The sequence below is a fragment of the Pezoporus flaviventris genome, unplaced genomic scaffold (genome assembly GCF_033815535.1).
Source record: "Pezoporus flaviventris isolate CSIRO_AGI_PZ_B2104156 unplaced genomic scaffold, CSIRO_AGI_Pfla_v1 ptg000009l, whole genome shotgun sequence".
Classification (NCBI taxonomy): Eukaryota; Metazoa; Chordata; class Aves; order Psittaciformes; family Psittacidae; genus Pezoporus; species Pezoporus flaviventris.
The window spans coordinates 1,600,960-1,613,675 of NW_026892557.1; the positions used below are offsets into that span (position 1 = coordinate 1,600,960).

The window sequence follows — 12,716 nt, forward strand, 5'->3', positions numbered from 1 at the left end:
AGGGAGGCGCTCAGCGGCTGCTCGCGTCCTTGCGGTTACCGGTATCAGCGGCGGCTTGCCACACGCATTCGATAGAGCTCCTACATCTTACAACGCAACCTGCAGAACAGATGCTTTGAAGTAACCTTTAGCTAATTATAGAGGTATTCAGGCAGTAAGTAGGTGGTTTAGGAATAAATGGAGCAAAAAATATAAGAATCAGTGCACGGCACAAAGTTTAACACTTCAGAGGTTATGAAGGAAAATAAAAAGCACAGGGGGGTGTTTTTAAACTGAAGTAAGGTAGATTTAGCTTAGGAATTCGGCACCCCGGTGAATTTTCCTGTGTGAAGATGGGAGCGGCCTTGCAGGAAGGGGATATAAAACACAGGCAGTTTTGCAGGGTTATCTTCAACTGCCCCATGGGAAGAGGAGGAAAAGCAGCAGGGAGATTAGGGAAAACAGCTACGGCAACAGGTTATGCCAGAGCCTAAAACTGGGAACCAGAGCTGGGAGGGAGACTGACTTGGTGACAGGAATACCCTGACCTGCATTCAAGTGTCTCCATGATCCATCCCACTCCATACCAGGGAACAAGGAGCTCCCGGTGTGAAAGACTGCGTGCAGGTGAGCGCCCAGGAATTCATCCTTAATAGCAACCAAACCAGGCCTTTACCTCCCTGGCATCGTGTGCAGTGTCATTGTGCTGTCTGCCTGTCTCCACTTTATCAGCTACGGGAACACAGTCATCTCTATCTTGATCCCTATGAGTTTATGCACTATAATGCAATAAAAATATTATCGTTATAAAGTGTATGCTATTAAATACTGCATAAAGACATTTTAGCCAGTTTTGGCCAGCAGCACCAGAAATACAACACCTCAACGCATTTATAAGCTAATTTATTTAGCTTTCTTATGTTATATATATAGATATATATATGAAATATACCCACAAGTTATTACAAAAGTGTCTAAACACAAATTCTAGCACAGTACAGTAAAAAGTGATATTCTAGGAGGAACATCTGAGATCTACAGTATCTTGGCTTCAAGAGGGATGATTTCTATTACACATTGTAGGCAGAAGAGGACACACTTCCTCCATGGCCTGTCCAGTTAGTATGGATAAATGCACCCGGCTTAGATAACAACTCGTACGTATGTGCACCAAAGTAATCACGCTGAGCCTAGAATAAGAGCACACACAAAACAGGCACATGAATATCACAGTCATATGAGTACCAGAAGTGGTACCTACTGATACTTGACTCTAGAAATACTAGAAATAAGATCTGACTCCTATATTATAGCAGCCAAACTTATTTTCTCATTATTATCAAAATCACTGCAATGAAACAGTTACTAATATCTAGTAATTATGTGTTCTGTAGAAAAACACATGTATTATTTCATCTAAAAACCAAGCACTTACATCCAAAGGTTCAAAGATACTTCTTTATAAAGGATTTTAACGCAAAGATATGTTACTCTTGGTTCAAAAATGGAATACTAACACATGCTGGACACTGTCATACCAGTATCTCCAGTCTCACAGTATTTTACTGCCAGGAATTCCAGGTTTAGCAGAATTATATTAGGCAATCCATACCTTTACCTTTACAATGAAGTGATTAGGACATATCACCATCATGGCCCTTAGACCAGTATTTAAGTAACAACATGATGGTATTGCAGCAGCCAAAAGACCTGCTACACTATTTCAGGTACCTACCTGAATGAGGTTAGCTGGTAATATTTCATGCCTGTATCCGTCATAAAAAGAAAGTGCTGTGGTGAAGCAGGGCATAGGGATGCCAATCTGTACTCCAGTACTGATCACACGTCGCCAGGAGTCCTGGAAGAGAGGAAAAGGGCCGGGGGCAGAAGCTTGCTCAGAGGTATGTGCAGGCTATGAACTATTCTAGTATCACAGCATTTGCTGTTTCACATTATACGAAATCTAATGACCGAGTCTGAGCAAATTCCCAATTTTACATAAAAAAGGCTGATCCAAAATAGCAGCAAGAAAGAAAGAGTTAACAATGAGGACAATAAGGTGCAGACATACACTCCATGTGCAATCAAACCACATCCTCAAGCATGAATGCTGTTGTTTCACATAAATATGGTCAGTGCGTCCCAAAAACATGAACACAGTGAGGAACACATTGAGCAAACTCTGAGGCACTTTCAGAACCTCTCATCAAGCACAGCAAAAAGCCTTCCCCAAAGGCATAAGATGTCAGAACAATATTCCAACAGACACGTGGATAATCCTCATTTAACTGTACATCTGATTTAACAACCTGCACAGAATATTCAGTTTTAGTTAAAAGAATTATGACTGATAATGTATGACTTCTTTGTTGGGCAGATAATCTGGTTTTAGTTCTTCGGATGGAGTCTTTTGGACTCCATCCAAACCAGGACACTGTTTGGACAGACCTAGGTCTAGTGAACAGTGTGTCTGGAACACTGTTATTTTGGTGCTGCTGCAAACAATGGTAATAGAGCAGAGCTTTATACTCTGGCAAAACTGACATCTAAGCGCATGGCAGGCACCCAAGACAGGGCAGCGATGAGAATGTTCACACAGGCTAGACATTTTTCCTCACTGTGGTTCTTTGGAATTGCTACATTTCTGCCCAAGGCTTTTCTGTAACAGTAAAATGGAAACCTCGATTCTCTTAATAGTAGCCTGGCTAGTATGAAAGAGAACCATGACACAACAAGGACTCTGTGTTCATTCACCCCCGGGATTACCTTTAGGTTGACAGTATGAATACACTCCAGTGCTCCAGTGATGAACCCTCCCCTTCTTTTTCCCATTCGTTTATAACTAACATTCTCCAACTGTCTGAAGAAACCAAGGAAGGAGGCCTTGGTAGGCATTTTTTCAAGGACAGGTCACTAATCCTCACATATGATAACATTCTAATCTGGATCTCAGTACAGCCTGCCTCCTCACTGTAACCTCCTTGATCCATTTCAACCAGCTCCAATTTTTTCCTGTCCTGATCCTCCAAGACCGGTAATTTCTACTAAACAAGGGTACCTTGAAGCCATAGATGAAGAATTCCTACACCCATACATTATGTGCATACAAATATACCGTCCCAAAGAGTTTAAGGATTGTTTAGAGATCTTTTGGATTAAGGATGCAACATAAATAGGTTTCAAGGATGTTCTCTACCTTTTCATTTTTCAGTCTAAATATACTTGTGAAGGTAACTCCTGGGAAAGCAGCTGAGGAAGTAGGAACTCACCTGACAGTTTTCAACAGCTGTCTTAAAGAAATTATCCAACAGCAAATTCTGGAGCTCAGGGTTTCGATCAAAAGCATCTTTGATTTTTCCCAGGAACACACTAGGCAGAACACAAGTAAACCAGGAATAAAATTTCACCGCTTCTAACAAAGGCCCAGAATCCAAAACTTACAGTGTCAAAATGTGACTCAGCCAGATTCAGATTCCAAACACGGACAAAGATGCAAACAAAAGACTGAAGAAAAGCTGTAGTAGTAGAAAAAGCCAACCGAAAATTGGCTTTACCTGGTAACCTTCAGTGCCATCTAAACACAGCCTCTCAGTATCTTATCAACAGATTAACTCCATGGGTTTTCCCAGAAAACCTTTAGGTTTGTAGTTTATGAGATGCTAGACCGAAATTGCCTGCTCTCCTCCCCTCAGCAACTACATCACCGTCTCATCTTAATTACCTTCTGATGATGCAGCCTCCCCTCCACATCAGTGCAATGCCACCATAATTCAGTGTCCAGCCAAATTCTTTGGCTGCTTGTCTCAGCAGCATGAAGCCTTGAGCATACGAGATAATCTTGGAAGCATACAGGGCCTAAAAAACATAAAGAAATAAATCACATTCCAAGTGAAGTTCCACAAGGCAGAATGAGAAACTTCACAGCCTGCATGTTCTGTTAGTCCACATCTCATCAGGAGTGTGGCTACATTCCAGCTGAGAACCAAAATATCCTTTCTAATTGTTGGAGAGTTTGCTCTCAACAGGGACATGTCAAAAGCCATCATCCTCATTACAAAGATGAGAGTCTTGAGGGGCAAAAAAGTAAGCTCTGCACCACAGGTAGTTGTTACTGCCTACTGTGGCTTAGGCTTGAATTCCTTCAGGACTATTCTTGGACAGGAAAGGAACTGGTCACTTTAAGCTTTGTGGACATCACTAGACCATGCACCATGGGCCAGCTGAAAGCAGGAACCAACTGTCATGAAATGTGAACATAAGAGCTCCCACCAGGGCTTACAGCACCCCAAAACCTGCTTTCATATGCAGCTGTAATACACACTCTGGCAAGCACAATGCCTCACCTTGCGTATGTCCTCCAGAAAGGCCTCCTTGTTCCCACTGAACTGCTTTGTTTTAGGCCCATGCAGCAGCTTACTGGCCTGTACTCTCTCATCCTTGAGGGACGACAGGCACCGTGCAAACACAGCTTCACCTTAAGAAGGGGAGAAAAGGGGAGAAAATTCAGCATCACTGTTAATGTCTGAGCTGCTTGTTCTCAAACACACAGTGAGAGGCACCACTGAACAATGAGCCACATACACAGTGAAGCAGTCACATGGGAAGAGGTGCACACTGAATTATTTCAATAGCATGTCTGAGGGACCAAACTGTCACTCAGCAAAACCCCTGGGTATACATTCACTGATACAGCTTTCAAATGATAAAGAACAAAAATCACAAGTTATCCACATGAAAAATTATCTTCAGGAATCTCCATCAGCTCTTGATATTTTAAGACTTTACTTTAAGATCTCTTCCTATCTATAAAAGACAGTTATGCTGCAGTCTAGGGACAGGCAAGGCTGAAGACTTCACCAAGTATTGTATTGTTTGAAGATAAAAAGTTGTTGCATAAATGGCAATTCACGTTAACTAGATCAGCTTTGAAATGCACACAAAATAAAAGCTATTAAACCCAAGAATAAGTCAGCTGGTTAACTTACAAGAGGAAATAAGTTTTACTAATCTGGTAGGCCCACACCACTGGTATTCAGAAGCCCATAAGAAAGTTTTATAACATCACTAAGTAGGTTACTAAATGTCATTTATCAGGGCTAAAGACTTAGCCAAGCAGTACCTTCAGCTCCTAAACAGAAAGCCTGAATGCCAATCTCTTGATCTGGCTCAGTCAATCCCTAATCATGCTGGTTTAAGTGGTATTTATTTGTGTTTGAAGATGGTATTGTTAAATGGGGGGCTGTGGGGGTGTGTGTAGGAGGGGTTGTGTGTGGAAATTTCATTTCCAGCTTCTGATAGAAGGAAAGCAATCGAGGTTATTGTAGTCTTCACAGGGAACTTTTCTTCCACCTTTAAGTGAGTCAAGAATTACAAAACCCAAACAAACAGAAAACCAAACCCCACCAAACAAAAACCAACCCACAGAAAAACTAAATAAAAAGACAAGCAAATAATGTTTCCACCAGATTCTGGACGCTCCCTGCAGTAGGATAAATAGGTTGTATGAAAATCAGACCTGCCTCTTCTCCATTTCTGCATAAACTTCCTTCTACGCTGGCGAGAAGTAGGGGGCGGGGGGGAAAACCAGGAAAAAGCAGGAGCAGCATGACTCTGCTTTTACCAGAAGCCTGCAAATCATGAGTGTGCAGTCAGACCAGACAGCAGCTGCCCTAAGAGCAGCCATGTTTGCACAAGGGCTATTGCACGTCTGCTCCTATCAACTCATCGTTACCCAACAGAGCTCCGCTGGTGCTGCAGAGCACTGAGGAGGGAGTGTCTCCTCCACCCTTAACCGGCACAAAAACCCCAAAGGGAAGAACAGTCAGAGCACAGGTCAGAAACACTGTTTCAAGCCTAGAACTGAAATATTGTAGCTGTAGTAAAATAGTAAAGCCATTTACAAAATGTGCTGTATAAAAATATGCTGTTGGAACACAGGCACATTTCTCTGATACTTATTACTGCAGTTACTCTCTCGTAGCCTGCTGAATATAGGTTTTCTGCAACTATATTTGTATTTTGTAGTTTTGTAATGCAAAAGGACTTGACCAGCTAAGGCAAAGGAAAAAGAGGTAGTGAAAGAGTGAAAAGTAAAGCCAATCTGAGAGCAAAGAACCTGTCAAGTCATCTTATTTACTCAACAGGAAAGACTACACTGGACCTGTGGCAAGAGAGCACTCTGAATGTGTTGCAGATGTATTACTACTCCTGTATCACAATCCCATACAGAGGCCATAAAGTTTAGTTCACACAACTGTTAGATACGTGCATGAGCAGGTAAGTTCTCACACTTTAGGGATATAATTCAAAGCCATTACAAAATACATTTCCATCATTAGCTTGGCTTTGGATCAAAAGCTTTATTTGCCACAAAACAAAAAACCAGCAGCACTCCAAGCGTATAAAGAAACACCACGATCAACTGCTGTGGTGGAAAAACTGCCACTCTCCTCAAATAATTAGTCTATGCTTCAAAACCATACTGCAGCCCTGCCCTCGTGTTCCTGTTTAGTCACACTAATGCTGGGTTAGCCAAGTTGTACTGAAACATAGAAACAGAAGACTTATGTAGACAGTTGAAAAACAATCCTTATGCCTTTAAGAAACATCTAAGTACTTATTAAGCAGTGGCCAAGCAATGGGGTTTTGAGGCTGTCCTGCCTTTTTTCTTAATTTTTAACATTTCCAAGGCTCTGATGGGCTTTGGAGTAGCAGATGAGGTGGAGGATTATTGAGATGGACTCATTGATTAATGCCATCAATCTACCACGACACTTCAAGCACAACACATCACCAAGTCATGGTCAGTACTGTGAAGATACTATGGACAAAGGCATGGTAACAGTGGCACTGACATTTGAGGGTAATAAGGTAAAAAAGCCCAGCAAAAAAAGCCAGTAACAGGTCTCAAGGGCAGCAAGACTGCAACTGCTACAGGGAGAAGAGCTGCTTCTCTGCACCAAGCCCTAGCATGGGCTCGTTTCTGAGGTTACCTATTACCATGCTCGTAACATGCAGGTAGGAAAGACAAGGGCAGATCAAGGAACCGGTTACCTATGAGTGTGACAGGGACTCCGTACTCCAGGGCAGAAATTGCTGTCCACTTCCCTGTCCCTTTTTGGCCAGCACTGTCCTTGATCTTTGGGAGGAGGTACTTGCCATCACTGTCTTTGAATTTGAGAATATTGGCAGTGATTTCAATCAGGAAAGAGTCCAGCTCTGTCTTATTCCATTCCTGAAATACCTGGAAGCGGAGGAAAAGTGCAGAAGACATGTCAGAAAAACAGACTTCATGTATATACAGCAGGTTTACCCACGCCCAGCTGCCTCCCTCAACAGCAGGCAGCCACCATGGCTCAAGGTGCAAGACACTACAAACTACAGCTCACCGTGGACATCTCATCATGCTCCATGCCCAGCACATCTTTCATCAGGTGATAGGCCTCGCAGATCAGCTGCATGTCTCCATATTCAATCCCATTGTGCACCATCTTCACAAAGTGTCCAGCACCCTCATCTCCAACCTGTCAGGAAACATCAAAAATGCCATCAGCAACAGCGCTGTCGCCACGTGCAGCATTTCATACCTGCCTCTGGCTTCCATCTGCCTGAAGGAAGGAAGGAAGGAAACCCAGCACTAACTGAAAACACCGAGTCACAGATCCATCTAGCTCCCCCAGCACATCTTTCCATTGTATGGGCTAAATTATCAGAGATGGTAGATCTGCGTTGAACACAGCCAGAAAATCAACCCACTGATGTTTCTGGTTTTATTAAGAACAAACACATGTACATTTCAACAACCTAAGCATGGATCTAACCACAAGTTAAGGACAGTATCAAATAAATATTTACCCAGTCACAACAAGGCTCCCCAGATCCCACTTTAGCAGCAATGCTTTGAAATATGGTCTTGATGTGGGGCCTGTGGGGAGAAATAATATGCCTCAGCACACAGGCAGAGGACACAAACACCAAAAGAAGTGTAAAACAATCCATTGGTATGATACAGCTTTCTGTAACCTGCCAACAGGCAGCCTGGGGTGAGGGTGTGCTGGTAGGCTGATACCAACCACACAGCAACGTCAAATAAAAGGTAACCCTTTCTGTTCTATAGCCACAAGAAAAATCCAGGGTGACCTGGAGGAAAGGAGGGAAGAAACTCCATGAATGCAAGTCAGGATACAGCTCTCTGCATTACTGCAGGAATTAGGACCTTTTGGCATGGACAAGCTCCCAGGAGTAGTAAACTGCCTACCCAACAGGACAGCAATAGAATGCCAAGCTAAAGCGATCACTGGGAAAGGAGCCTGGGTGGCACATGGGTTGCAGGTGCTGGGGGATGGTTAGGGGGGCAATATTCAGGTAAGGGTGGCAAAGAGAAGCTGTCTTTACTGAGCTGTCACGTCAAAGAGATGATCACACAGTAGATCACTGTTATGTTGTCTCTGGATTTGAGCCATCAAATTTGAACAGGCTGATACTGGTATGAAATGCTAACGCAAACGGACAGGGACTTAAGAGATTCTACAGCTCAGGTAAAGCCTGGGCATGCCTTTTCATTCCACATTTACAGAGAGAATGGGCAGCCAGGGATAAACCCTAATATGAACATTGATGTACGGTCCTTTACAGTCCCATGAGTACAAAACAGCATGGCAGCATGGCAGAAACTTGCTAAAAAATAAAGCATTCAATAGTACAAACACGTTCTGAAGCTTCCTTTGATGTGTGTGACTGCAGGGGTGTTTGCTGCTGCCTGTTTCATTGTTAACAGCTTTCCAAGTCCATAGGGGATCAAAAGGAAAATCACAATCAAGAAATAGTACTTGTTTAAAATGTAAGCACGCATTTCTCCCTCCAGATTTATGTAGGTATTACTTGTGCCTGTGGATTGCTGGGAGAAAAACCTGCCTTTGTTCTGCCTGCCATGAAAGCTCAGCAGGGCCCCACGACTCCAGCTAGGTTGAGAAATCTTGAGCCTTGAGGAAGTGAGATGGCAACATATCTTGTTCTCTCCACACCCACACCCTCCTCCCTCCCTCAGCTCTCAATGTGAATAGAAGACAACTGTTGCAGACCACTCTGAAGAGAATATACCAGCTCATGCTTACCAGGCTTCTTTGGCTCCTCCTGGCATGAGTGAAGGACCGTATCTGGCACCCTCCTCTCCACCACTAACACCACTTCCGACAAACAGGATGCCCTTTGCCCGTAGTTCCCTACAACGTCTCTGGAACAAAGAGCAGAGCAGCATTATTTAATTTCTTTCAGTACTTTACTAACCCTTACAAATGAGGGTTAGTAATTCAGACCTAAAATCAGGCTTTCAATTCTGCTTTGGACGTGCTAGAAGACAACCTCAGAGAAAGCTTGCACACACACCAAAGTGAGCATTAGGAAACTTCCTGTTGCTTTGATACGGATCCTTGCAAAAGAGGCATGCTGAGAAAAAGAAGTCCTTATAAGCACCAGACAGAAAAGAGCAGTACTGAGGCTGAAAAGGGCTCAGAATTCACTGTCAGGTAATGCTTCCGTGGGGGAGGCAGATTAGGCTCAAGGTGGAGTTGCTGAGTTCATTACAGAGCAAAGGTGCAAGCGTGGACAACTTTTAAGGGAAACTAACTCCCTGAGTGGGAGAGAAGCACAGGCTGAGATCCCCAAGAGGAGCTGCAAGCCCCCGGAGTGTTAATCCTCATTTACTGCCTGGTTTTGACTCTGGCTTGGCCAGCTCACTTATGCAAGAGCAGAATGCCAAGGCAGAAAGACTAATAGCAGCCCCCCTTTTAAAATTCACAAGTACCGATTTGAATGCAGTATTTTCATGTAAGCATCCCAGATACGCAACATAACTTCTTGTAGTTACAGCCTGATCACAAGCAGGCCTTTGTTTTAGGGTTTTTTAAAACGAAAAACAGAGAATCACTCTGCTGTTTCCATTACCAAGACAGCCAAACCAACAGTTCTGTCTCACTGGATTGTCCCATGGCCATGTAGGATGGAGATAAAACAACAAATCTAGAACTGTCCTTTTCAAATCTTCCTGAAAACTCTTTAACATTATAAGAGGAAATTTTCTAATGGCCTTCACTCCTTAAAGGATGACAATAAAAACATTATTGGTAATGTGGGCAACTCCATAAAAGTATACTTATAGAACGGTTCTTAACTACTGTAAGAGCTGCAGCTTAATAAGCTGCATAGTTCGGTTTTGCAGAGGTAACTCAGTCTGGCCTTCCCTGAGCAGAGGGGAGATGACATCTTATTGCCTGACCATTCTGACAATCAGAGCAGAAAGAATCACGTGTATTTTATTCATCTGCTACAGGCAGAAAGCACACTTACCGTGGTATCTCTATACTCAGAGTTCCCACCATCAATTATGATGTCTCCAGTCTCCAGCAACGGCACCTGTCAAAGGGAAATCAGCATTTTGTTTTTCTCCACGATTTCAAACCCTCTTTAGTGATGATGTTTCCAGAGGAAACATCTCCAAAAGACAGCAAGAAGTCACATGCCCGCCTCACCAATTTATTGATGAAGTCATCCACTGCAGTTCCAGCCTTCACCAGCAAGATAATGCGACGGGGCTTCTTTAGCTTGGAGACCATCTCTTCCAGGCTGTGTGCACCGATCACTTTGGTACCTTTGGCTTCATTGGCCAGAAAGTCATCCACTTTGGAAACCGTCCTGTTAAAAGCACAGACCTGGGAGAGCAAGAAGACAAGTTAAAGCTGCCAACAGAACAGTTCCTTTAGCTCAGGCTTCAAAAGCAAGGTTCAACATCATGTACTCTCCCACTTCTACCTTCCCTAAAGACACAGAGCAGAGGGATGAAGCTGCAGCGTGTCTGCCAGTGCCTTGGGAAGTTACAAGTAATGGCCAAGCCCAAAGCAAACTTCAGGACAAAACCATACATAACTAACACACCGGGTGGCCAGTGGAATACAGGCCTGCACTGCCCTTTTTCCCTGGAAACAGGACAAAGGACAGCCTAGGCTATAGCTAAGAGGAGGAAATAACACACAAGGAACAAAACGCTCAGTTCCAGCCCCAAGTCTGCCTTTCTCAACAATGGTTTCCTTTGCTTACCACGAAGCCACGGTCGTTCATGTTCAATATCAGGTTTTGACCCATCACGGCCAGTCCAATCAAAGCAATGTCAGCTCTGGAATGTGGAAGACGAAAAGAGCCAGGTAAGTGTCATTAGCAGTGATATAAAGTCTCATTAGCACTAGGAGATACCGTCAGGCTGCAGCACACTGTGAATTGACTCTAGGTTATTACAGCAAGAGATCTTGTGGCTCCCAGTCAGCCCAGCAGGCAGACGCCAACATGTACCTGCTTCAGCTCTTCCTAAACACCGAGAGAAACCAACCACAGCACTGCAGCAGAGTGAAGTGAGCGGCTGTAACGCGTCACTGCTGCACGCAGCTCTACACTCCACACTAGAACACCGTGTCTGGACACCACGGACATCTGCTTTCGGATTCAAGGGGGGGGGAAGCAAAGAAAGAGGGAAACGGGACATCCTGCTAGGGGCTGCCCCATTCAGCTTGCAAGGGACAGCGAAACCCAACCCATCCCCTCCTGTTCCCCGGCTCAGGACCGTGTTTCCTGCCCCGCAGGCACCGCTTCACACCCGACCGCTCCCGGGTTCTCCCAGGAAACCTCCCGGCCCACTCTCCTCAGCGCCCCTCAGCCCCCCCCGCCGCCCACCCTCCTCCTCCTTCCGAGACACGGAACCGGCCCGGGGCGGGCAGCGGGGACCCCTCAAGGCCGCCCCTCGGCTCCCCCCGCCCGCACTCACTGGGCCATGGCGGCGGCGGCGGCGGCTCCCGGGGCTCGGCCTGAGGCGGGACGGAGCCCGGCGGGCCCTCAGCCGCGTGGGCGGGGCGGGCTGCAGCGGCGCGCGCCCATTGGCTCTTCCGGAGAGCCCCGCCCCCCAACCATGGGCCGATGGGGCGGTGGCCCCGCCCTCTTAAAGGGGCAGCGTGCGGGCGGGGTGGTGGCGGGAGCGGCGCGGACCGCGGCCCCGCGCGTTCGGGCTCGGCCGTGCTGGGGGCACAGAGCTCCATTGCCGGGGTGTCGCGGTCGGAGCGCGGTCCCAGCTCTCCATCCGTCCTTGTGTGACCTAGAATTGGGGCAACAGGAAAGAAACCTGCCCCTGTCAGCAGGGCGGGAGACTGAAATGGGGTTTGAGAGAAGAAAGGATCATGGCAGGGTTTGGGTTGGAAGGGAACGTAAAACTCATCCGGTTCCAACTCCATGGCACCGTCAGGGACACCTTCTGCTAGAGCCCGTTGCTCCAAGCCCCGTCCAGCCTGGCCTTGAGCACTGCTGGGGTCAGATGCACCACCAAGGCAAATCCACACTTTAAGCATCTTTACTTTCTATTAAAGGTATATTCTGAACATAAAGACTGGCAGTAAAGGTTTGGATTCACCTTATTTTTGGGCACTTAGAGTAAATCATAGCATTGTAGAATCCCAGGTCGGAAGGGACCTCAAAGATCACCTGGTCCAACCCTTTCAGCAAGGATGACCTAAGCTATATGTCTCAGCACCCTGTCCAGCTGAATCTTAAATATCCAGTGTTGGGGAATCCACCATTTGTGGGTGAGAATGAACCCGAATGCAGTAGAATAGGCAGTGGCTTCCCTGACGTATCAAGCAAGCTTTCAGAAGAGCAACCAGAAAAGTTAACAGTTACTCACGTGCTGAATTGGGAAAGAAATA

General features: G+C 45.4%; 1 protein-coding gene across 1 annotated transcript; it reads right to left on the reverse strand.

The window, feature by feature from the left end:
• Nucleotides 1-866: 866 nt before the first annotated feature.
• Nucleotides 867-11,901, reverse strand: PGD (phosphogluconate dehydrogenase). The gene is made up of 13 exons (XM_061450155.1): nucleotides 11,789-11,901; nucleotides 11,071-11,146; nucleotides 10,506-10,685; nucleotides 10,324-10,389; nucleotides 9,093-9,211; nucleotides 7,834-7,903; nucleotides 7,368-7,502; nucleotides 7,033-7,222; nucleotides 4,323-4,453; nucleotides 3,701-3,834; nucleotides 3,249-3,348; nucleotides 1,715-1,837; nucleotides 867-1,169 (listed from the first exon to the last, which is right to left on the reverse strand). The coding sequence occupies exons 1-13, from the start codon at nucleotides 11,794-11,796 to the stop codon at nucleotides 1,050-1,052; spliced, it is 1,452 nt and encodes a 483-aa protein (XP_061306139.1). The 5' UTR covers nucleotides 11,797-11,901; the 3' UTR covers nucleotides 867-1,049.
• Nucleotides 11,902-12,716: the final 815 nt, after the last annotated feature.